Below are 26525 nucleotides of genomic sequence, written 5' to 3'. Positions count from 1 at the left end.
CCACCCTTTCTCCTAAATTCCAATTACATGATTGCTTTTCTCCTTTATCGTGGTTTCAGTTTTGGTTGTTTTTTGCGTAGCACAAGATCACATCCAAAAACTACGATGTGAAATCACGCGCTATCAGTCAGCTCAATCCACCTTTGTAAATCATCCACTTTCAGACAACTCCGAGAAAATAAACAGGGGTCCACAAAGCTCTCTTCCCCCTCTCTGGTCACCAGAAACAACTGCCATCATGACCGTCAGACTTTTTTACTTCAAAAAAGGGGGCAAAAAGAAATCTTGATGGAATATATAATCTACCAAGGTATTGGATTCAATAAAGCATGAGCATGATGACTCTTTTTAATAACTCACGCACTCATTCAGGGCTCAGCACCCCTTCTTTTTTTCTTTTTCTTTTTACTTTTTTTTCTTTTTCCCTTCTTTTTAACCTCTCTCTCTTTCACTGAGGCTGAGTCTTAGTACTACGGATTTTCATGTGACCAATGCTGTTGTCTTACAAATAGGGCACAGATTCTTGTGCGTTAGCCATTGTTTAATGCAGTCTGTGTGGAAGTCATGCCCACAGTCCAGAGTCCCAAGCTCCTCCCCATCCACATATTCCTCCTGTGATGACCCCAAAAAGCTGTTACTTCCGAATGCACAATTGGAACTTTCATGCAAAATAAATAGACAAAAATCAAACAGGCATGAATCTCTAATCAGTTGGGGGCTTACTTGACAAATACAGCACGGTTCAACCTCTTGAGCAGTTGCTTCTGTTGCAAATGCCACATACTTTCGCTGCTTTAGACACTTCAAGACTGTCTCCCCACTCAGTCCAGTGCTCACATTTCCAATCCGTTCTTCCAATGCCAATAGCTCCTGCACGTTAACAACCGACAAAAAACACATTAAAAGGATGAAATTATCTTACCAGCGGGCAAATGGATAATGAATTGTCAGGTTCTGTTCTTTACCTCATAAGACATGTTGTCAACATCAAGTCGCATGTCTCTGTGCCGGTCATGTAAGTCAACCCCATAAAATACTGACTGGTCGAGGATCAGGATATCCTGGCATGTCACCGTCAGTGTAGGAGAAATTTCAGGCATAAACGGCCATATTTCCATACCAACAATAGAATATTTTAAAGATGGTTGATATAAATTTGTCATTCACAGAATGGAGTTCAATATTTAGACCCTGTTTGGTGGAGGCCTAAAAATGAGTTGATCTCATTTTAGTCAACAGTGTCATCTTTAATACATCATGAGTTCATGTTAACAGTGATTTAGTATTAGAGATGAAGATCTCGAATACATAGTTACCGTTAACTAAAATGAGAACTCAACTTCAGGTGTCTACCAAACAGGACCACAGTGTTTTCCGTTATTTGCACTTATGCTGATGGAATATGGCAAGCTAAAAAGGGCCAATTTGTTTGGACTAGGTGCGATGAACCCTATCCTTTTCATCTTGGAAGGGAGGAGCAACAAAATGGATTTTAGAAACCAGCCTTTCTCCACATCCAATTCCGCATGTAGCTTGGATAAACCAAACATAAAAAGTGTAAAATCCGTACCCATTTTGATAATAAGAAAAGAAAAGAAAAAAAATGGTCTCAGGATTTAACCTGTCCAAAGTACACAATATCCATAGCTAATAAAAGGTGAATTAACAGGTATGAAATGGCATAGGTATGAGCCACATGCAAAACAAGTGGAAAACTAACCTCAAATCTTAGATTCTCACCCCTGCGCATGAGTTCCAAGACATTATTACGAATCTGTCACAGAGGATGATGAAACATAAGTACAAAAAGAAATCAAGAGTCATGAGCGGAGCCCACAGATTGCATGCGCAGTGGTAGGATTGATGGGGAGCACAGCCCTGCATTACGGTGCATGGGCGGGCTTACACCGTCAGATTGCTATGACGCTGCACCATGCCCAACTCATCAAGTTGGAATCGTATACGTGCAATTTGGGCATGCCAGAAGAACTCTGATTACAATATGACAGGTAGTGCAAGGCCCTGCACCCTATAAAAGTTTTACGGTAGGCTGGTGCTATAGCACTTACTGCATGCATACAAGGTCAATGCCCCATCTCAAAATGCATGAAGCTGTAAACTGAACCCAAACAGATCTAGTGATGGCAGCAGAAGCATTATTCATCTTTAAAAGTACACAATGGGCCAAAGCAAAGGAAAGAGTGCTGGAGTTATGTCTTTTAAGGGTGTGTATTTCTATTACACTGAGGTTCCCCTACATCCACACTAAAGGCATGTTTTGTTCTTAGTTGCACAATCCTACTAGTTAGGTGCCGCACCGGCTACAACATGCATTTCAGGCTCAGACTCCCACTCCCACTTCCTCCCTGTTTATACTTGAAAAAAAAAAATTTAAAATAGACGCTTCCCTATTCCCGAACCTGAATCTGCTGCGGCTTCGCTTCCTTCGTGCAACTAATAGTTTGGTTTGTGCTCTATTGGTTTGATCATTTGCAGGGGGGGGGGAGACAAATCCAGAATACTGTTTCCTGCAAATAACTAATTATGCTTAGAACAACGTGGTTTGGTTCCCATTGTTCTGCAGGAAAACTTTTGGTTCAGTGTTGTTCTGTGGGAAAACTTTGTAATTTGTTTTGCTCACACCAAGTTGACAGTCCATGTCCACTTGGATGACTTTTAAACATTCGATCCATGGACAGAATGAGATGCCCTGATTGCACAAACATTGCCTTGATTTTCAATTCTCCCATCTGATCTGAGTGATCCCATATAGTTTAGCATGAATTGATTCTCACAATTGCAGTTTGGACTGCCCGCAATACTTCAATTGCATTGACACCTGACCACATCCTCTTGGATGAGCACCTTCGCTATTGGAACAATAGTCCCAATAAAGAAAATGTATGAACCAAACTGATGCAGAATAGAGGCTGATGGTGCAAATCGTTACTCCAATCGACCAGAATTCCAAGCAAAATAAAATCCAAAAAACAGGATAGTCACAGAGAAGGAAAACCAACTAAACTACCAAGATAGAAAACATGTGTCCATGTCCACAAAATCCATCACTAAAATATAGAAAATCAATCCAGCACATGCCAAAAATATTCAAACCACCACAATCCTAGGACCCTACTAGATCTTGCTGATTTGTTTATTATAATCTCATCCATGTATTTTATTTTATTTTTTTCTCGTAAAAAACACTGCATAAAACTCTAAAGAAAAGAATTGTAGTGTTAGTGTAGCATTATTGTCTTACATTTTATAACAGTACAATAGTAGATACTGTAGTTGTACTTTCACACACCTCTTTGATGTGAATAGAGGTTACAAGTCTACACAACTAATGTGATTGAGGCACAACTGTGGCTGCATCAATAGCCATCCACACAATGCTCATCCCACTCTGATGAGGAATCCACCCAACAGTTGATTTTGATAATTGACAATGTGAAAGCCACACAACCACCAATAAAATAAGCTCACGCCTTCAGATCATCATCATCATCCTCCTCTAAGCCTTATCCCAACTAATTGGGGTTGGCTGCAAGAATCCTATTCCACCATTCCACTATCAGGAGCATATTGTCCGGATTCATGATGAAAGTTTTGACAAAAGCTTGACGCCGGCTGCCTACCTGACGCAACCCCTCCTTTATCCGGGCTTGGGACTGGCAATGAGAGCACAGAACTCTCACAGGCATGATGGACTAGACCATTACATAAGTTGATTACAATCAAGCACTATCTAATAGTCTATCAAATAGGGTGATTATACCAGTCTTTTTTATTTTTTTGTCAGTGACTATGAATTCATTGGATCCCATCAGAAACTATAAATTTATTGAGAATATCACAGAGAGCTATACAAATCCATTGAGGCAATGGACAAACTCCCCTATAAAAAGAAAAGAACAAATGATCCCTTCATTTGCAAGCATATCGGCAATACAAATCGGCTCCTTGGGGAACAAGATTAAACTCAATGGCCATAGATCGTGATTTCATTTTTATATCATTTAGGATGAATATGCCAATTCCCAAGGAAAAGGGCTCAACCTAGTAGCCAAAGTGATTGCTGAGGTAGAAGCCCCTTGAACAAAAAGATGTCCTCCACTCAGCTTCCAACAATTTCCATTCCAGTCTTTATCACCTGTAATTGCACTCTATTTCAACTCCCATAACCTGCTAGCCTAGACTATGAAACTTTGGAAGAGAGTGATGAGCAGAGATTAAGACATGAGACGAATGTATCAAGAGATCCGTTTGGATTCATGCCATGATAGTCAACTATTGAGGTTACTTTCCTACTAAGAGAGCTGATGGAGACATATAGGGAAAGGAAGGATATATTGACATGATTAAACATATTTAGAAGGGAGTCTCCAGAAAATATATTGATATGATTAAACATATTTAGAAGGGAGAGAAGTGTGCGTTTCAATTACAGTAGGCTTACAGACGGTCAGCATTTAGCCTTATCTTTTTGAATTGGCTATGGATGGATGAGTTAAAGAGGCATTTACACAGGAAGAACTTCAAAGTGGCGTATGTTATTTGCAAATGATGCAGTTTTGATTAATGAGATAGGGGCTAAATGCAAAGCTAGAACTATGGAGGGATGCTTTAGAATCTAAAAGTTTTATAATCAATCAAACAAACAAAGAATACAGAAAGGAATGTTAGTAACAATGAGAGGAAACAACAAATTAGCTAAGTTTGTTTACCAAGAAGCACCCAGAAATAGCCATTTCTATATCTTCGGCCAATAATTAATGAGAACGGAGAGATTGAGAAGGATGTTATTGCTCATAGAATTAGAGCCGGGTGGATGAAACAGAGATTTGCATGTAGAGTTTTATGTGATCCCCGAATAAAAATCAAACTAAAGTATTTTATAGGATAGCTATAAGACAAGCCATGCTGTATGGAACAAGATGTTGGTCAGTCAAGGAGCAACATGTTCATAGGATGACTGTAGCAGAAACAAGGATGTTGAGATGGATAAGTGGAAAGACAAGGAAAGAATTAGAAATGAATGCATTTTAGGGAACTTAGGAGTAACACCAATGGGTAGTAAGATGAAGAAAAGTAGACTACTATGGTTTGGACATGTCCAACGATGACCAAGAACTACATCAATTAGGAGTAGGTTGTAAGAATTAGAAATGAATGCATTTGATGGAACTTAGGGGTAGCGCCAATAGGTTATAAGATGAGGAAAAGTACACGCGTATGGTTTGGTCATGTCCTACGAAGACCAAGAACTGCATCAATTAGGAGTGAGTTTGTTCAAGTTTCTACAAGGGCAAGCTGAAGATCCAAAAGGTTGTGGCTGGAAGTCGTACGAAAATATTTAATGAGCTAGGGGTTACTGGTTCTTAATATAGTGGAATTGTAGAATAGGATTTTTGTAGCCAGCACCAATTAGTTTGAGGCTTAAACGATGATGGTGATGGTGGTGGTGATGGTGGCCCTACTAGCCCAAAGGAAGTGATGATATCCCCATGCTTGTCTCTTAGAACCCCACCTATACATGATAGAGACCAAAACTGCATTGATTAGGAGTTTGTTCAAGTTTCTAAAAGGACAAGAGGAAGGCCCAAAAGGATGTGGATGGGGCCATGGAGGTAGTACAAAACATTTGGTGACTAAAAGTTAATTGAGATATGGTTCTCAATAGAGTGAGATGGTAGAATATGACTCATGTAGTCGATCCCAATTAGTTCAGATAATGCTTAAATTATGATGGCCCTGCTAGCCCAAAGAGGAGTATGATGTCCCCATGCTTGTCCCTCGGAACCCCATCTATACAAGAATTCCTAGGTTGCCGAGCTCCCATCAACACTCAATTTCCAAGAGGCTAACAAAGAGGATTTCCAAGCACGACAAACAGCATCTCCAATGACTAAGCTCTACGGAAGGTTGCCAATAATCACTAATTACCGTTTTCCATTCACAAAGGTCCAACATAGGGATCCCCTTGAAGGCATCTACAGTGATCCCCCAATTTTCTTAAGCCAAGTGAAGCTTTCTTGCAACCCTAGCCAACTCTGACAACATTCCCATACTCAAATTGGATGTGGATGCTCCCAAACTTCTCATTAAAGAATATGACACAATAAAAATCACCTCCCAAGCACCAACATAAGTTCCATTGCTATTGAATCTCATCAAACTCTGCCCAAAACACTGCTTTATCTTTTTTCTCCATCAGGACATGTAACAAATCTAAATCCACTTGAAATCATCTTCCAATTTAGTGAAAACAACTTAAACCTCTTTGACCTTCAACACATCTTGCTCCAAACCACAATTCTTCCAAACGCAGCCCCCCTATACGGACAATAAGCGCACCAGCAATTTATGAACCCCAACCCTCCACTATTGCCCGATCATCAGAAGATTCCAGTTTAGTATCCACGACATCATAATATTCATATATTTTACTTTTAGCCATGAAGTTGACAATACAGGAAAAGCATATTGATTGACAGACAAAAAAAAAAGACATTTTGATTTCTAAGCAACATTCCGCAAACATAAATGTGTCAACATGATCATAACAAACAATGAAAACATTCCAGATTATGTCATACATCATTTGGTGTTTCAACCAGTTGAAGTAAGAAATCATTAAAAATTAAAAAAATAAAATAATAAAATAATAAAAAATAAAAAAAGGATTCCATGATATAGCGTTGAATTGGGTGCTTGCTAAATTGGTCAAGGACCTACCAGTGGATTGGTGCTCAAAGGCCTGGGGTCAGGTGGGACGTATTTTGTGGACAGCTGTAGCTAGAGCAGTATCGTGGTACATTTGGCTTGAGCAAAACACCCAGGCTATTGAGGGGAAGATTAAAGGGTTTTGGAGATGTAGAGAAAAGTTCTCTGTAGAGCATTTTGAGCGGAGCAGGGGCAGCAACATTATTTTGGGGCACCTTGCTGTGGGTGCAATTCAACTATGACAGACTCCTATCAGGTGGCTGGCAACTGATACGTCCCACTGAGAGCTGGTGTCCTCCACTGGAGAATTCTATTAAGCATGGTTTCTTGTTCGGCAAACCAGTTCCAGCTGGGATAGGTGGCTTGATTAAAAATCACAAGGGCAAAATCTTACATTCTTAGGCCTGGTTGGAGTGCAAAGGTCTAACTATACTGAAGCAGCAGAGATGACTTGTGGGTTGAAGCTAGAGGCGTACTTGCCTCTAATCCTCTCATCATTGAGGGTGACTCTTTAAGTGTTGCGCTGAGGCAGCTGGAGAGTGGGAGATTTTCGTGGGAATTGGGGCGTGGAGATTATGGAAAAACCTATTGATTTGTGCTCATCCATACAGTTTTCCCTAGCACGCATACATTGATCAGCCAATTCACAAGTAAATATTCTGGAAAAAAAGTGTTCCGATCCAAGCTATACATTCTGAAAATGGCCCATCGTCCAAAATAAGAAAACTAAAACACTTATTATCAATCTCATCCATCAAATAAATCCTAAAAATAACAAAAAAAAAAAAAAAAAAAAAAAAAAAGATAAAGATAAAGGAAGCAAGATCAGAGTCCAAGGAGCAGAGAACTGAAAGATTTGTTGGCCCGATGGCCTCATTGACAAGATCCAACGATCGGATCGACAAGAAATAAAAATCCTATAACAAATGGTCTCTGAAACAACCCACATGCATCATCCCAGTGACTTCGACGCTCATGGAGTGGAGTAACGCAACCCTACGACTCAACGCATCGGCAGGTTTATTCTCAATCCCAACCTTGTGCTTCAATACAAAAGTGTACTCTTGGAGAAATTAGACCCATTTAGCATGCCTCGGGCTCAACTTCTTTTGCGAGTTGAGATAGCGCAAAGCCTCATGGTCAGAGAATAAAACGAACTCCTGCGGTAATAGATAATATCGCCAATGGCGCAAGGACGGCATTATCGCATAGAATTCCTTGTCATAGGTAGAATATTTTCGTTTCACTCCATTCAGTTTTTCTCTAAAGAAAGTGACAGGGTGCCCTTCCTGACTAAGCACTCCACCTATACCTACACCAAATGCATCACAAGCGATCTCAAAAGCCTTGGAAAAATTTGGAAGTCGCATGGCAGAAGCTTCAGTCATCTTGACCTTAATCTCCTTGAACGCCCTAGAGGCTGCTTTAGTCCACTGGAACCCACATTTTATAATACAATCGGTAATGGGAGCCATGTTGGAACTAAACCCTCTAATGAACCGTCTATAAAAGGTGGCTAAGCCGTGAAAGCTACACACCTCATGAATATTACGCGGCTCAGGCCAACTGACTATGGCCTTGACTTTCTCGGGATTCGCAAACATGCCCTCAGATGACATGATAAAACCTAAGAAAATGACTACTATACAAAAAAGAACACTTATTGAGGTTGGCATATAACTTCTCTGCCCTAAGGATCCCACACAATTGCCTCAGATGGTGGAGGTGTTGCTCCTTATTCATGCTATAAATAAGGATGTCATCAAAGTACACGACTAGGAACTTCTCCCATGAAGGGTCCCAACACTTGGGTCATCACCCGCATAAATGTACTTGGGGTGTTGGTCAGTCCAAAGGCATGACTAGCCACTCGCACAGTCCATCCTTCGTCTTGAAGTCCGTTTTCCACTCATCACCTGGGTGAATACGGATCTAGTGATACCCACTCTTGAGATCTTATTTTGGAGAAAATTGTGGCGTTGGCCATCATGTCCAACATATTGTCAAGACGCGCTATGGGAATCCGGTACTTAACGGTAATCTTGTTGATGGCTCTACTATCCACACGAATACACCACGTACCATTCTTCTTGGGTGTCAAAAGGGCGGACATGGCACATGGACTCGTTCTCTCCTAAATGAATCCTTTCCTAAGAAGCTCATCAACTTGTTTCTTGAGTTCCGCATGCTCTGTGGGGTTCATTCTGTAATGAAAAGATTTTGGGTGAGAAGACATGGGGACAAGATTAATGGCATGCTGGATGTCCCTCAGGTGGAAGCTCATCCGAGAGGTTGTCAGGAAAGACATCACTGAACTCATCAATCACCGAAATCACCTCACTAGGCAACTCTACACCAACCTGGGGATAGCCTTTCTAGTCACGAGAGCATACACCTCTGAATCCTCCCTAGTCTTTCTTTCAAATTCTTTTGCATTAATGATATGAAGAGACTTAGGTTTGGGCTTCCTCGAAGTTCCAAGATCACCTTTCTTGATAGTCTCCTTTCCTGGTACGATCTTGGGTGGAAGAGGACTCAATCTAATTTTCTTGCCCTCAAACATGAATGTACAAATATTCAAGCGACCGAATATTGTAACGTCCAAGTCAAATATCCATGGCCTACCCAAGATGATATGGCCGACATCCATGGGAATCACATCCCACCACAGCGAATCCTCATACGACCCAAACTGGATGGGGATACAACATCGCTGTGAGACTGGAATGGAGAACTCATCAACCCACGACACTCTGTAAGGCTGAGGGTGAGACTCGGCTTTCAAGCCCAGTCGACTCATGGTACTGGTAGAGACCATATTGGCACAGTTGCCACTGTCCACAATAACTTTACAATTCCTTTCTCCACCCGTGGTATAAGTGTAAAAGATCATGTTCCTGCGCCAATCATCATTTTCTTTAGCTTGGTAAAAGGTGCATCTGACTATTTTGAGAGTATAGGTCTCCTAGTCATCAAACTCCTCATCACTAGCACCAATATCAGGCCCATGTTCCTCTACGTTACAATTGTTCTCGTCATCCTCACATGCCTCATCCATCATAAGATCTTTACCACTTTCTTTGTTTGGGCATTCCTTTGCGAGGTGACTATAACCATTGCAACAGAAACACTGCATGTGCACACTTCCCTTCGAACTAGTGCTGACTAGACCCTTACCTTTAACATCTCTGTTATAGGTAAGAGCACCAGTTGGGGCTTTGGTCTAGCTCCCAAGGTTAGGCCCATATTCCTCTATGTCACAATTGTTCTCGTCATCCTCACATGCCTCATCTATCATAAGATCTTTACCACTTTCTTTGTTTAGGCATTCCTTTGCGAGGTGACTATAACCATTGCAACAGAAACACTGCATGTGCTCACTTCCCTTCGAACTAGTGCTGACTAAACCCTTACCTTTAACATCTCTATTATAGGTAAGAGCACCAGTTGGGGCTTTGGTCTAGCTCCCAAGGTTAGGTTTGGCTCCCTAAGGAGTAACCCTGCCACTGGAATTACGAGACCTAAACCGCTTCATGGTCGGTTGCACTAGGTATCGCTCAAGCTCCTCTACCCTAATGCAGGCCTCCTTTAGTGTACCAACATTATGAGGGATGAGCTCACGCCTAATTTCAGAGTGCGGGCCCGTCCTAAAACGAGATAGGGTCACAGTAGGGAACTCATCGACATCACATCGCATCATGAACTCCTTAAATCTCTCGATGTAATCTGATACAGACATCGACCCTTGCCTCAAGCACTGTCACTGGCAAGGTGTCCCGTTGCGGTATCGGTGGGCGTAATGGTGCCCACTGTTACCGATACACCCCATATCGGCCAATACGAGGCCATAACAACCAATATGGGGAGTGTAACGGTGCCAAAAAAAAAAAGTCAAAATATTATGTAAAAATATCCATTAAATCCAAAATATTCTAAATGTTCCAAATATGCATTCATTTATAATTTGGAACATGTTTATGGTGGTGTAACGGTCCACTCTTTGGTGAGAATGCTATATCGGGTTGTCTAATGGATTTATGAATCTGACAACCTGAAATTAACTGCAAACCTTTTATATTTAGTTTTCTAAATACATAATATCTATATAAATTTACTATAATGAATGTGATACCAAAACATCTTATATTTTCAAGTTTTCCTTTTATTTATTGTGTTAATGCATTGCATACTTTGTGACTCACATACATTTCATTTCAAAATACAGAGTTTAGGGACTTTTGTATCCTATTATATAATTCATATACCTAACAATTTGATATCATTTTCCTCAATAGATCTTTCAAAAAAATTAAAATTAAATTGGGGTAAATAGTGTTGTCAATTCGGAGCTGATTAGGGGACTGTTTGATGCCCTAAACTAGCCTCAAATTAATGCAATCTATTGGCACTTATCCCACTAATGAATTGGTGGACATTTATTGGACAGTGCAAAATGAAAAATATCAAATGGTCTTATTTCGAAAAACAAGTGTCTACAAACTAATAGTGAAAATTGTTCAAACAATTTAATTTTGGGATTGTGACTTAGCAACAATGGTCCCAAAATTTAATTGGTTAATTTTGAGTTGATATATACCTCATGTATAAATTTCTAGGGCCATGTACATGGGGTTCACTCGATTATGTATTATATATACTTGTCATCCATCCGTTTTGTCAACTCATTTAAGGGTATTGGGAAAAAAAAAATGAGGTAATTCCAGATCTCAGGTGAACCAGTAGTGGGCCAGGCGGGCCACCTTGATGTATTTGTATATTTATGCCGTCAATCCATTTTGCCAACTCATTTTAAGGCATGGTCCAAAAATTCAAGTAGATCTAAATCTTCGGTGGACCACTAGTGAGCATGCCTTTAAAAGTGGGGCCCACCTCAATGCATTTGTTGTATATGCATGTGCTCTATCCTTTTTGCCCACTTATTTCAGGGCATGGACCAAAAATGAGGCTGATCCAAATCTTAGGTGGATCACAAAATGGGCCTTGAGAAGATTTTAACGGTGGGCATTCAATCCCAACTGCGTGGTCCAATTGAGATTTTGATCCCTTCATTTCAAGGATCATGCTTTAAAATGAACCTGAAAAATTATGGATGGCATGGATTTACTATACATAAATCAAGGTGGGCCCCACCCCACGTAATAAAATAGTGCGTGTGCACTATGCAGCGTGCACTGTAGATTATAATAAATAAATAAATAAATACTGTGTGGCTTTGAAACATCCACGCCATTCCATTCGTTTTTTCTGGAAAAAGAAAAGAAGAGGGAAATGAAAAGAAAAGACGGGACCGAACCGAGAGAGAGAGAGAGAGAGAGAGAGAGAGAAGGGCAGCAACTACTGCCACAGCAGCAACGCCACAGCACCACCGCAACCCCATAATAATAATATTAATAATAAGAAGATGAAAAAAAAAAAGTATGTTTTTTTTTTTTTCATTTTTCTTTAGGGTTATGGACCGTAACATTTGTTACGGTACCGTAACGACCGTTATGTGCCGTAACGAACCTAAAAAATAGAAGTGCCCTGTTTCGGGGCCGAATCGCGTAACGGTTGATGCCGTTATCGTTACGTATCGGTCGTTACGGCTGCAACGTAACTGATTTTGAATACCTCTCACTGGTCCAAAAGTTGAGCACAGTAGGAGAGCAAGACGTATTTTTCCTTAAGTTCTTTCATTTCAACCCAAGATGTAATGGGTTCATCTCCACGCCGCTTTGCCTTCCATTCTGTATTAGTCCATAACAACTTGGCTTGACTCGTCAACTTCATCTTAATGAACCTCATTCAATGGCGATCTAACATATAATGCCACTCAAAAAAGTGATCCATGTCAACTAGCCAGTTAAGGAAATGCTTCAGGTTCAAGCGACCATCAAAACTAGGAGCGTTGACTTTTACGCTCTTCAAAACCCTTTCCTCAAGGTCGTAATGATCTCGCGACTCTTTACAGGGCGCATGAGCACGCGGTCCTCTGTGACCTTGTAGGAAAATCAAAGAGGAAAAACCCCAAACGGGGGCCCACACGTGGTTGGCCGTACGGACGCACGTGCAAGTTCACACATGGCTAGGTAAAATGAAAGAAAAAGATGGAGGATTGGGTAGGGTTTTGATGGGTTGAGAAGGTAGCAAGGGATAGGAGAGGAAGATAAGAGAAGAACAATACCATTTTGAAGAAGAGAAAGATGAAGGATGCACCTTGGAAAATCCACCACCAAACTAGCCTCTACCCTTCCACAATTCAATTGGAAATGAGGGTTTCTCAAAAACCCTAAAAAACAAGGAAAAAACTTCCTTCACATAATAGAGTTTTTCTCTTCTTTTTTTCTTCTCAACAACTCAACTAAGGTTGGACATCCAACCCCAGTCACTCAAGTGAAATGGCCCATCATCTAAAATAAGAAAACTAAAACACTTATTATCAATCTCATCCATCAAATAAATCCTAAAAATAACACAAAAAAAAAAAAAACCATAAATGAAGTAAGATCAGAGTCCAAGGGGCTCAGATCTGAAAGATATGGAGGCCCGATGGCTTGATCGACAAGATTCAATAGTCAGATCGACACGAAATAAAAATCTTATGACTAAAATGGTCTCCCACATACACCATCCCAAAGTGGTGTTTTCCTTATGCACGTCCAATGCATGTGGGGTCTTCAAAATGGTCCGACGGACCCCATCTAGAACTCGTCTCCCATCAGCAAAGGAAGTTGCGCTAATGTGGGTGGTCGTCTACATCTCTGGTACACCCAAGTAGGTCCTCTGATGTCTTCATCATCACCCCAATGGTTTGGACAAGGTTACAATGATGAAGATAAAGCATATCAATCCTAGCAATTTAACAAAAATGTTGTAGCATCGGAATTGTCGAGGGATGAGCAATTGCATAAATTTTCGGTTGTTACAAACTCGTTTGATTATTTTGCATGTTATACCCTCACAAATGCACAAATATGTCTAAACAAAGCAAATAGAAAAACCAAATAAAAACAACATAGCTGGCTCACTTTTGGGCATAAACATGTCTAAATAAAGCAAACAGAAAAACCAAATGAAAACAACATAACTGGCTCACTTTTGGGGGCAAAAAAAATAAAACAAAACAAAATGCCAACTCAGTACAACTACTGTGAGGCTGTGCTAGGATCATTGAAGAAAAGGGGGGAAAGGGGACCATCTTCGAATGATCAATATTATCCTTCCAAATAAACAAGGATGCTGCATGAAGCTTTACACAATTGTTGCAACCTTCAGAAAACTGTAGCAGCAGCAGAACCTTGATCAAAATTTTATGGCCCACTCCAAATTATCAAGCTGTAACATGGTTTCCCCCAAAAAATAGTCAGAATACAACAATGTAGAAAACAGCTTACAAATCAACAACGAGGTGTGCCTTTACCGTAGTACCCAGAAAATCAACAACAAGGTGTGCCTTTACCGTAGTACCCAGAAATTACGGATGTTTGGCTAATTCATACAAGACAACACTGATCACAGGACAAAATGGTCATTTTTAGCACTTCTGAGATTGATGTGCGTGTGTGTGTGAGAGAGAGAGAGAGAGGGTGGGAGGGATGGGGAGCACACCAGTCCAATGGTTGGATGTGTTTGTGACACTCCCAAAATAACAAGGCACATGCACAAGTTGAGATTCAGATTACATGTCCATGAAATAATCTCAGGACATAAAGAGGCTGACATTTATAAAGTTTCTGAAAGTTCCCAGTGAAAGGAAGATCTTCAGGGTGGAATGTAGAAATTAAGAAGAATAAAATCCCTAACAAAATAATAATAATAATAATAACACTGCAAAAGTATATCAAAATCAATTCAGATAAAACATTTATGCTTTTTGCAAGCTCAATTTATGCTTTTTCCAAGCTGAGCACCATGTTCCACAAGATTTCAAAGACGTATAGAACTCGTGATATGGAAATGGAGGAAATAAAAACAACAGTAATAACATGTACATTAGAACATTAAAAATGCAATTGTTTCAAGACAAACCTCAGATAGTCTGCTTCTCCCTTCAGGAACGGTTGCAAGAGTCCGCAATGATAACGGAACTCCTAGTACACCATCACCTTGTCTATCCATCAAGAATGCTGACCTCAAATATGATTGCTGCACCTGGTGACCAGCTCCAGATGGAAGCACCATCTCATGTGACGAAGCAGGAGCTGTGCGTGGTGGAGGAAAATAACTGTTTTGACCAACTGAGCCAGACCCACTAGATGGAAACGATCGTCGGACAACTTCTGACAACCTTCGATGATGGCGGGTAGGAGGATTATGATGAGGTATCCACGTAGAAGGAGCTGGTGGTGGATGGACCCCAGAACTAGAGCCAATTCGTGAACCAGAAGCCACATTCCCAGGTATATTTATATTCCCATTGGCCAAATTCCAGCTTGTAGGATCTTGCGTTAGATGTCTGATGTCAGTCGCTGGCACAAACATCGGAAGCTCCGGTATGCTCCTTGGCATGCTCCGTGAATTACCTTCCTCTCGTAAAGCAGATGCTCTCTCTCCTGAAATGACAGGAGAATTTGATGAACTACCCGATCTTGCATCAACAGCCCCATTCCATGGGAAAGGGTGCACATTCTGTGGAAAACCAGGGACATGTGGTGCACGAGATTGGGTTTGGGAACTTGTACTGGCTGCTGCCGACCTTGAATCCAAGGGCTGATTAATTGGAAGAACTCGTGACGATGATGGCTGCTGGGATGACCAAATATGAGAACGCCGAATTGCACTCCCTGGGGGCGTCCAAAGGGTAGGCGTGGCTGACTCTTGTTGATGTGCAGGATTGATTCTCATACGAAAATTTCTCTGCGGTGTTTCTGCATTTCCAGCTATGCTTAATGCAGGATGGTAGTCAGAAGGTATTCTCATACCAACATCAAATCTTGGGTTCATCTGTTCATCTTGACTGACACCAGAAAAATGCTCCACAGAACTAGATATATTTGAGCTACTTGCTGCATTATGCCTAGCAGGAACTGTATGCCATACGCTGCTCTCAGCACGCTGAAAGCAGCTTGGACTTCCACTTAAAGAAGACGATCCCGAAACTCCTTCAAGGGTTTTCCGTTTGCAGGATAAACGCCTACTGTCCAGTGAACAACCAGGCCTATTACCATCATTATCATCAGCCAGATAGTCAACAGTCCCTGAAGGAGTTGCATCACTGGAACTGCCAGCAGATGGAATCTGCTCAGTTTCTGATCCACCTGGTTTGTACAGATTAGGACATAAACCTGCTTCCATGACCTGGCCACCATTTCCAACAAAGCCAGCATTGAAAGTCGCATTAGGAGGCACGTCATCAGGACTGGAATTTTGAAGATGGAAAGGCCCATTGGCATCTTGATTAGCATTGAGATTTATATTCACATTTTCCAACGTAAGAATGTTAGATGGTTCAAATCTCCTTTCTCCTAATCTCAGGCCAGATCCCGAATGAGTTGTCACAGAAGCTGTCCAACCATGGTCCATTTTGGCTTCCTCATGGCTGGACTGGTTTTGTGCATGATTGCTAGAGCTAGGCCCACTGAGATTCCAGCTAGTTAAGCTCCCATCTTCATGACTGACGGTATTCGTAAATGAAATATTCGGATCACCAGGAGAGTATAGAAAATCTGGCGAATTCCGCATATCTACTGGATTTAGCATGTTATTCCAGTAAAGTGGTTGATCAACAGCAGGGTTACTTGAGCTAGACGCATGGTCAAATTCAAATGTCTCGGGCAAGGATTGGACAGTGCCCCTTTGCCCTTGCATTAGGGTCAGATTTGTTTCCCTCTTGAAAAGTGATTAGAAGGTGCCAAAAAAATACTTTAGTGCAAGTAGGTGTCAAATGTAGCACTTCTCTTACAGATCTGAAATCCTGAAACCTGCAACTTAGAACAAAAGACATGCATAGAGTTAGTGGTGCATGACCCACAAACTGATGCTCAGATGTGACAAAGCTACATAATGTCAAAATGTTTCTGACATATCACAATAAGCTTCACAAACTGATGCTCAGATGTGACAAAAGCTACATAATGTCAAAATGTTTCTGACATATCACAATAAGCTTACACAAAACAGAAAGATTGGAAGCATATCACGAGAGAGAGAGAGAGAAGCAAGATTGAAGCATATCTTTCCAGTAGACAGTATACACAAATAATACGTAGATTGAATCTGACACTTCAAAATACAAAATAACACATTGAATGCTTGTGTAGGATTGAAGCATATCTTTCAAGTATACACTGATAAGAGTGTAGATTGAACTACAAATGAGTGAATCTGGAGCAGAAAATATAAGGCATGAATACTTGTTAAGTCATAAAATATTCAAGTTATATGCAAAACCTCCAGCCTTCATAACTAAATGCATGCCATCCGTGGTCAACAATATATGAGTATTGACAAAACTCAGAGCTTACAGACGCTTTGGAATGGAGGAGAATACTGGAACTTTTTCAGACTTTTCATCCAAAGGCTTTAAATCCAAATGTGCTGGATTTTGGATTCTTCAAAAATGTCCCAAGCTAAAGCAGGAATGCTTTGCAGTTCTTTTCTAAACAGTTTCCCACCTCTCTCGGACAAAACGAAACGGGTGAGGCCAATCATATACTATTCAAACTGGCACCTCCCACATGCAGACAAGCCTTCTAGTAATTTACTGACATCAGGACAAACATAAAGCACTAATTGCATGCAATGATGCCACACGTCTGATATACCATCCCAGCTCCCCTCATTAGGACATAAGGCTTGCTTTTTCGACCTAGTTGCCATTATCGATCCTTAGCACCTACTGATTTACTAACAACAAAATGAAAAGCACATATAGTAATTATGAAGGTTCATAACATTAAGTTCTAGCTCAACCCTAGGGCACACTTTTACATGTGAAATAGCTCTCACAAGTATCTTCACAGTGTGAGCTTGGAAAAAGATGTCAAGCAACACACAGGTGGTTTATTGACCACATTTTATCAAGCATTGAACTTTATATGATGTAATTGTGTTTATTATATCCAGCCAGAGTCCCTAATATCGCCAATATTATTGATAATATCGGTGATATTATTGGTATCTCCAAATGGCTGATAAAAATACTTGGTTGAAAATTTTTTCTATCAGTGATATTTTCACATGTATCACCAGAATATCAGCGATATGCCAACATAGCTGATAAATCGCTAGCCTACCAGTACATATATTTACATGTATTGGCGATATCACCAATTTTATCGCCGATACAGGGTTCTCATAAGAAAATTTGTGAAAACCGTGGAACAATATTTTTTAAAAAAATAATGAAAAATTAGCAGGAAAAAAAAAAAAAAACAAACAAACAATATTTTTGTGAATTAGCAAAAAAAAAAAAAAAACAATTCTCTTTAGGGATTTGGATTTTAAAGTGGATTCCAACCACTACTCTTCCTTTCTTGTAAATCAAATCTCACATTTGGGGGAGAAATTGCCACTCGAGAGTGAAACCAGGCCAGAACTCAAAAGGTGAGAAATCGTCATCATCTAAGTCTCATCCCCAACTAACCGGGGGTTGCTAAGAATTAGGATCAGCTAACAAAACGTGAGAAAATAGGAAATTGAGAAAAGCAAACAAACAAACAAACAAACAAACAAAAAATTAAAAAGGCCTTAGCATTGATAGCTTTGATCTCACTAGAAACCCATGTCTATGCATGATTTTCATGCATTGACAAGAATTTGAGCTGGAAATATCAACATTTGGGCAGTGAAAATTGGGGGAAATTAAGGAAATCCTAATATCCTCCATGCTCTCCCCTAAAATCAGTAATTGAAGTGTGGCAATTTGAAATGTTGATGAGATGTAGCCTATCTATCAATTCACCAAAACTATTTCTTTTTTTAGAAAAATAATTTTTCAATATTTAAAATTTATGAAATTGAAATATTAATGCTTTATTTGGAACAAATAATATTGTTGCTTTGTTAAATATATCTTGGTTGTATGCATTTACAGATAGCTGTTTAATTACTAATGTGTTGCTTTTTTGGAGAAAAAAATCTTTTCAATGATTTAAAAATTAAGAAAAATAAATTAAAAATCTGTTTATTTCAAAAAATAATAATTTATTGGTTCATAATTATGTAGGCATGTATGGATGGGCATGTCATGTATGCATGTGTTGATGTGTGCATTGATGGATGGATGTGTCATGCATGTATAGACGTACTGCATATGCAATGTATGTATGCATGGATGGATGGCTGTGTTATGCATGTATAGACATACAACATATGCAATGTATGTATGAATGTACGCATGCACATATGCATGTATGCATAGATAGAAAGATTGATTGATGGATGCATGGATGTATCATGCATGTATCGATGGATGGACCAATCATGGATGTATCATGTACGTATATATGTATGCATATACGTTTGGAAGGATGGATCGTGTATGGATGATGGATGGATGTGTAATGGATATGTGCGGATGGAAATTTCTTATGTACAGTTGTTTTTGCAATATTTTTATTCCTAAATGCATAAACACGTCTTTAACATCTTCTGCAGTTTCACTGAAAAATTCCACCTTTTCCTCAATGTTTCCCTTAGCGATTTTTTTTTTTTTCCAAATATCAGCCATATTGATACATGTTTACGTGTTCCCGGTCATCGATACATGTCTCTGTATTCCCAGTCACTGATACATGTAATGATACTAGTACTAGGAACATGGTATCAAACATCAATTAAAGATGTATGTAGCTCTAGCATCTTGCAGCATAGAAAATCCTGATTATCTCCTCATTGCTAAGCAATTACAGGCCGTTTGATAGCCTGGATTTGAGTGTATTCCAAATCCAAACCTACCTTTTTGCGTTTGGCAGAAAATTGGTTGGGAGTATTTGGATTTGAATGCATTCCAAATCCCCAAAAAGCAAGGATTTTAAATCACAGCATAGTGCTATGATTCCAAACTCATCTCATCTTTCCAACGTTAAAGAACTTCAAAACTGAGATGGAGAATCACACATGCACATGAGACAATGGTGCACGTGGGCCCCACCATGATGTTTATGCGAAATTCACTTTGACCACCAGGTGCTTCATCCCATGTTAGGCTCAGGGCCCAAAAATCAGCCCCTTTGTGATTTAGGTGGACCACAATTGGAAACAATGTCCAGGTAAGGCGGACCATCCAAATGGTTTTCCTGCCCACCTCAATCATAGATGAGCTTGATTTTTTTACCCATACCTAAATCTTTGTGTGGCACCTAATGGTTGGAGTGGATTTCATATAATCATTACAGCGGGCCTTGTAAAAATCAAGGGTGGACGTTTCTCTCCCAATTTCTTCCTCTGGTGTGGCCCACCTAAATCACAGATCAACTTGAATTTTTGGCCCTGAGTGTAATGTTGGATGACCCATCTACTGGTGAGAGTGGATTTCACGTACACATCACCATGGCCCTAGATGGATTGTCTTTGACCCAAAACCTATTGAACCTAGTGAAAAAAGACAATCGCAGGTTTGTGGGCCCACATTTGTGGCCCATCTAAGGCTTGGAATTACCTCAATTTTAACCAAAGAGTATGTTTTGATGGGCTTATTACAATGACTATATACATTGTTACACACATACGCCATTTTAAAATATTGTAGATGATTTAGTTAGTCAAATTCAAGCTTCTGCAAATATAATACAGGATTCTAATGCTTTCAAAACACAAGCTACCAAAAAAAAAAAGATTCCAGTGCATTCCAATTACAAGATTCCAAACATAATTGAAGACTCCAAACGCATTGGATTCCAATGTATATGGGATTTGGAATCCAATGCATTCCAAACACAAGTAACCAAACAAGCCCTTAGCAACTTCCACCTGGTGTCTACACAGGGCTAGGACAGGGCCAATGGTGATTGGCCCGGCCCAATCCAATCACCAAGTGGGCCACCATGATGCAATAAGACTGGATGATTTAAAGGAACTTGTGAGCAATTCCCATTCACTACACATGACACTTGTTGGATTTAGATCATGTTTCAACAATCCAAACCATTTATATGCTAAGTCACCATAGATGGAGGATAAATAAATTATTTTGTTTTAATGATAATTGATTTAATTTTATTAATGAGCTGCTATGACAAACACAAGTAACCAAACAAGCCCTTAGCAACTTCCACCTGGTGTCTACACAGGGCTAGTACAGGGCCAATGGTGATTGGCCCGGCCCAATCCAATCACCAAGTGGGCCACCATGATGCAATAAGACTGGATGATTTAAAGGAACTTGTGAGCAATTCCCATTCACTACACATGACACTTGTTGGATTTCGATCATGTTTCAACAATCCAAACCATTTATATGCTAAGTCACCATAGATGGAGGATAAATAAATTATTTTGTTTTAATGATAATTGATTTAATTTTATTAATGAGCTGTTATGACAAAAGTCATTGTGGAAAAGAATACAACCCCGGCATTACAAACTAAGTAAAGACACAAGTTTACAAGATTTTACATTCTTTACCCCGGAAAGAATGTAAAAATTCTTTAATTGGACTTTCAAATTGTTGATCACTTAAATCTTTTTCCTTCTACGGTCAACCTTGGCCCAGCTAGGCCCTGTAAAGACAAGGCCTTTTGAGCCCTATTAGGGTCAGAGCCATGGTAGGGCCAACCTTGACCCAGCACTAGCCTGATCCACTAACCATCTTTATTTTTCAAGCCCCTCATTTCACCCCATGAAACACATGTCAATTGTACGACCCCCAACCTCGTGAGACCTTTTTTGTACACTTCAACTTCGACATCGGCATGTTCCTGGCGGATCAAATCGACGAGTTTCAATCGCGACCATATTTTAGTTCTGCAAAACCCCAAGACTTATATCCTAACGACCGCACGGGCGCTATGATTCCAACGCCGCGCGGTGCGCCCCATTACGACTCCTAGATTAGAAGTTGCAGTTTTTGCACAATCTGAGGTTGGCCACACAATGCACACAGGCCCCGCTTACACAAATCTCAATGTTGTCAAATCAAGTCATCCATCACTCATGTCTCTCTCCCCACTAGTCAAACAAGCCCATGCTTTACTCATGCAACTCATGCCCTTACCCATGCTTAGCCATCATTTTTTTCTTCTTTTTCTCTCCATTTTACCCCTCCATCTTCTTCTTATTCCATCCCTATCCTAAAAGTTCTACCACAAAACTCCTTAACTCCCTCTTATTTCTACCATTTTACTCCTCCATCTTCTTCTTTGTATCCATATTTGTTGACTTTTGAACCACACTCCACCCTATCCAGAAGATTCAATACATTGATCGAATCCTCCTCGCCGTCAGATTCCACCTAAAAATTGGAGATCACAATATTTGATCCCCCACACCAACGACCTCCTAAAACATAACCATCATGTCGTTAACAACCTCAAAATCAAAACTTAGCACAAAGACATTCTCCACATACAAAATGGCTTTCATGATATCAAAACTCCTACAAATTTATGTCCGATGGGGCACTTTAACCATCTTCCCTTGCTCCATACTTCAACGATACCACCATTTTCCACACCACGCCATCTTCCTCATCAAGACTCTACACCAACTAGTCAAGTAGAGCTTGATTCATGGTCTTCATTAATGTAATGCAAGCCCCTAAAACTCATGTCAACCATGGCCAATATAAATACAATATGACCATACTATATTCATATTTGTTGATTACTAAACCACACTCCACACTGTTTAAAAGCTTCAATAAACTAATAGAATCCTTTGCGCCCTCAGATTCCCTCTAAAATTGGAGATCACACGAATTAATCCCCCTCACCAGCGACCTCCCAAAATATAACCATCATACCATTGTCAATCTCAAAGGCAATACTTGGGTACAAAGAAATTCTCCACATACAGAACGGCTTCCCTGATATCAATACTCCTACATATTGATGCCCAAGGGGTTCTTCAACCATCTCCATACTTCAATGATACCACCATTTTCCACACTACACTATCTTCCTCGTCAAGTCTCCACACCACTAGTCAAGCAAAGCTTGGTTTGTGGTCTTCATTAACCATATCCCTCTTGAAATTACAGCATAAAGTCAATCATATCCCTCTTGACGCCTTCACAGACCACCGTAAAAAGGCATTTGAATAGCCATAAAACCCAGAGTGTTGTTCTCTCCCAATTGATCCATGGCCTCCTAACCAATTCAATAGGCTTCTCAAGGAAGCCGACAGCTTACTCGTGATTTGCACAAAAGCTAGAGTTTCCAATTTTGGTTGGCCGAAATCCTCCCTTGTCGAGATTTTGATCGAATACAACAAACGTGTCGCATCTCTTATGGCTCTTCTTTCTTAACCCTATCTACCTCAAGACTTTTGGATATGTTTAAATCTTCTTCTAGCAAGACACCTCCCATTCTATGAAAATTGTGTCTGTCTTTTCTTTTTTCTTTTTTCTTTTTTGATAAATTTGTGTATTTATCCCCCTCCATTAGCCATAAAACCCTTGACTCCACATGATTTCTTCCTCCTCAACCTACCCTTCTATAGACATCTTGCAACTCTTTTTACAAACAATATCTAATATCTTCCTCTGACAACTCATCGTCAATTGGTATTTTGTTATTTACACATGCTTCTAGGGGCACTTTTAAATCTTGTTTATTTTCAAATGCCCATTTAGTTCAACATAAATGCACAGAAACAAGACTTGCCAAGGGAAGAACTAACAAAAATTACCTAGACAATACCTGAGATTGAAGAAATTACACATTCGCTTCTCATGGTTGTTGCTACCACCACTACCAACAACTAGCTTTCTCTCTTCTTTTTTATAAACAATGACAAAACTTTTGTTTAGAAAGTGGAGAAATACATATATTCATCAAAGCAAAGGATAAGAGGAGCCAACACATAAACTGCTCCTAGGATCCTAGTAACACTACCTTAGCCAAAACATTTGATACTAAGGTGTTTCCGATAACTCAGAGCATTCTAGCATAGATAGCTCCAAACAACACGTTCCCTATTATGAAAAACTCCATAATAAATCACAGTAATGCAAGTACCACTGTCACCAACATTGCAAATCTTGAAGGCATTTTTAATGTATAGCATTTTTTTCTTATCCATTTAATACGAAACAATTTCATGGCAACTAAAATGAGATAAAGGTGTAGCCATAAAGATAAGTGATCACCTATCATCATCATCATCATCTTAGCCATTCTCACAATAATTTGAGGTAGCTTTACTAGTAGATTGGCAAAAGTATTACAATCAGCCTGGTAGATATCAACCTTCTTCTTTTACTAAGCATTTTTATTCTTATCGATTCCATACGAAACAATTTCATGGTAACTAAAATAAGATAAAGGTGTAGCCACAACGATAAGCGATCACCTATCATCATCGTCATCTTAGCCATTCTCACAATAATTTGGGGTCGCTTTACTAGTAGATTGGCAGAAGTATTACAATCTGCCTGCTAGATATCAACCTTCCTCTTTGCTAAGCTCTACAATCAGCCAATGCGATTTCACCTAGTTTTTACTGCAGCCCACTATAACACACCCACCCCAAATGGCAAGCAAGCAAGACAGGATTGTTGAGGGGAAGGTGCTAGGCAATAGTGCTGAGAACAAGACACACAATTACATGCCAACATGATCACGCCTTATGAACCCAGGACTCCACAAGAGCGATAAAGATCCATTCATGACGTAAGATGCCGATCGTATACCAATTTATCAGATTGCATGTATGGCCCTGATTGGACCTATCCAACTGCTTTGATTATAGATCTGACAAACCCAACTATACAGATTGAAGATCTGAATGATTGGACAGTCCAGATGGATGAAAAGGATCATACATCCATCTAGATTGCTAGAATGATGTCAATGATCCACATTGTTCTGATCAGGGATCCAGGTTAGATCAAGGGTCCATGTCAGATCTGACCCAGCCCAACGGTTTAACGGTCTGATTTGAAGGTGAGATCAACAGGTCCACTCAGTGGTGAGATCGACAGTCTGATTCTACAGCCATGCAGTTGTCCACAGCTTCTACACACATGATTTACAAGGTATTCCAATTGAAACAGATCTCTAGTACATCAAATGATTCTATATATCATCCGACTGCCAATTTTAAGGCCAATCTGCATACATACAGAAGCATACGGCCTTGCATGTGCTTCAAATGTATGCTCAAAGGGTGGTCCGAGGTCATCGACAAACAAGATTTGTCTAAGTCACTTCGTTTCCTTTTGTCCAAGTCACTTCCTTTTTTCTTTCTGAGTATTGGGAATATCCCCATTCATAGGTCTGAGATCCACATCTATGAATTCAAAAGGCCCGAATGATCAACTTTGCAATCAGTTGTTAGAATCACTAGGCGTTCAAATCGTTCATTTGAATAAATTGAAACCCTTTTATTGGATGATCATGATACTTCCCAGAGATTGAAATTCTTGATCAATGGAGGAACAATATCACCATTTTTGTTCATAAGATACCTAAGTGGATGATTGACTCACTACATGCTATATATATATATATATATATATATATATATAGTACTGCAGTCCCAACTCAGACGGGTGTGCATAAAACCCAACTAGTAGATATATATAGGAATTTTAATGAAATCCGGAGATTTTATATCAATAGTACCACCCAAAAAAATCAACTGTTTGTACACACATGTTGCATCCATGGAATAATAGGAGTGAGAATCTTTTGGACTCTTTGTTTGCTGACTAAGAATCTTTTGGACTCTTTGTTTGCTGACTGTTTACGAAGTCAGGTGAGATTCAGACTTTATTACAGCTATTTTAGTTCCTTTCATAGATTCATAGTCAATGTGTCTTGTTTTCATTGGTTCAAGCAATGTCAAAGAGTCTATATTTGAGAGTAATGGGTCTAAAACAATAAAAAAATAAAACCTCCAGTTCAGTGTATGGAATTTTATTTTTTTTATGACGACAAGGCGTCCCCGCCCGCTTTAAGGCGAGACAGTTCCCTGTGGATCCACACAATCAGTGTATGGATTATCATGATGACTTATGAATTGAAGCTGAGGTGCATTCTTTTATACTAGTTATAGACTAGTAGACAGCATTCCCAAACAGTGTCAACAAATAAACAATCAAAGGACCACCTAATGAGAGAAAAACCACACACCATGGGGAAAATCAATTTGCGAAACAAACTTACCGCCAGTAGTCAATGAGGAGAATTGCAACCCAGATGATCAAAGGAAGGAGGGGGGATGTCCCCTTTTCTTTTCACAATAAATCTCAAAGAAATGGCAATAGCCATCTCTCTCTTCTCATAATAGAGTACTATGTTTTTTTTTTTTCCTAAAAGCCCAATTATTTTATGACATCACCTATCAACTATCAACGCCAATCAAATTTAAGTTTTTAACAAAACCAACTGATGATATAAAACTGAACGACAAAACAACCAATGGTCTCTATCTTAATAAAGACTCTAGATAAGAGAGGACTCTAGCTAATAATATACCAACCAATCACTAAGTGGCTTCCAACCCAAAAACATTCAGCGTCCTTGTATCTTCTATCCACACTTGTGTCAACTGCTGGGGCCCACAATGCAGCGATCAACACCTTTCAAATCCAGCTACCTGCTGAACTCATGTCACTCAAGTACAAGTGTCCACGAAATCGGTTATAACACACTCAAACGGTACAAAGGAATTATGTGATTTTGGGCACCTTG

The 26525-nt window shown here is 39.8% G+C and overlaps 1 protein-coding gene across 5 annotated transcripts in view; it reads right to left on the bottom strand.

The window, feature by feature from the left end:
- Window positions 1-268: 268 nt before the first annotated feature.
- LOC131229708 (probable E3 ubiquitin-protein ligase HIP1) overlaps window positions 269-26525 on the bottom strand; it is a 34262-nt gene continuing 8005 nt past the window's right edge. For 3 of the 5 annotated variants that reach the window (XM_058225699.1, XM_058225697.1, XM_058225698.1), the window contains 5 exons: window positions 14758-16649; window positions 1721-1774; window positions 966-1061; window positions 724-870; window positions 269-612 (listed from right to left, as the gene is read on the bottom strand). In XM_058225699.1, coding sequence (XP_058081682.1) covers window positions 481-612; window positions 724-870; window positions 966-1061; window positions 1721-1774; window positions 14758-16536 — 2208 coding nt within the window. In that variant the 5' untranslated portion in view covers window positions 16537-16649 and the 3' untranslated portion in view covers window positions 269-480. Of the gene's footprint in view, window positions 613-723; window positions 871-965; window positions 1062-1720; window positions 1775-14757; window positions 16656-26525 lie in introns of all 5 variants that reach the window. The other 2 variants (XM_058225700.1, XM_058225701.1) reach the window with 2 other exon arrangements.

The sequence above is a fragment of the Magnolia sinica genome, chromosome 16 (assembly GCF_029962835.1).
Source record: "Magnolia sinica isolate HGM2019 chromosome 16, MsV1, whole genome shotgun sequence".
NCBI lineage: Eukaryota > Viridiplantae > Streptophyta > Magnoliopsida > Magnoliales > Magnoliaceae > Magnolia > Magnolia sinica.
This window is presented reverse-complemented; position numbering and strand designations above follow the sequence as displayed.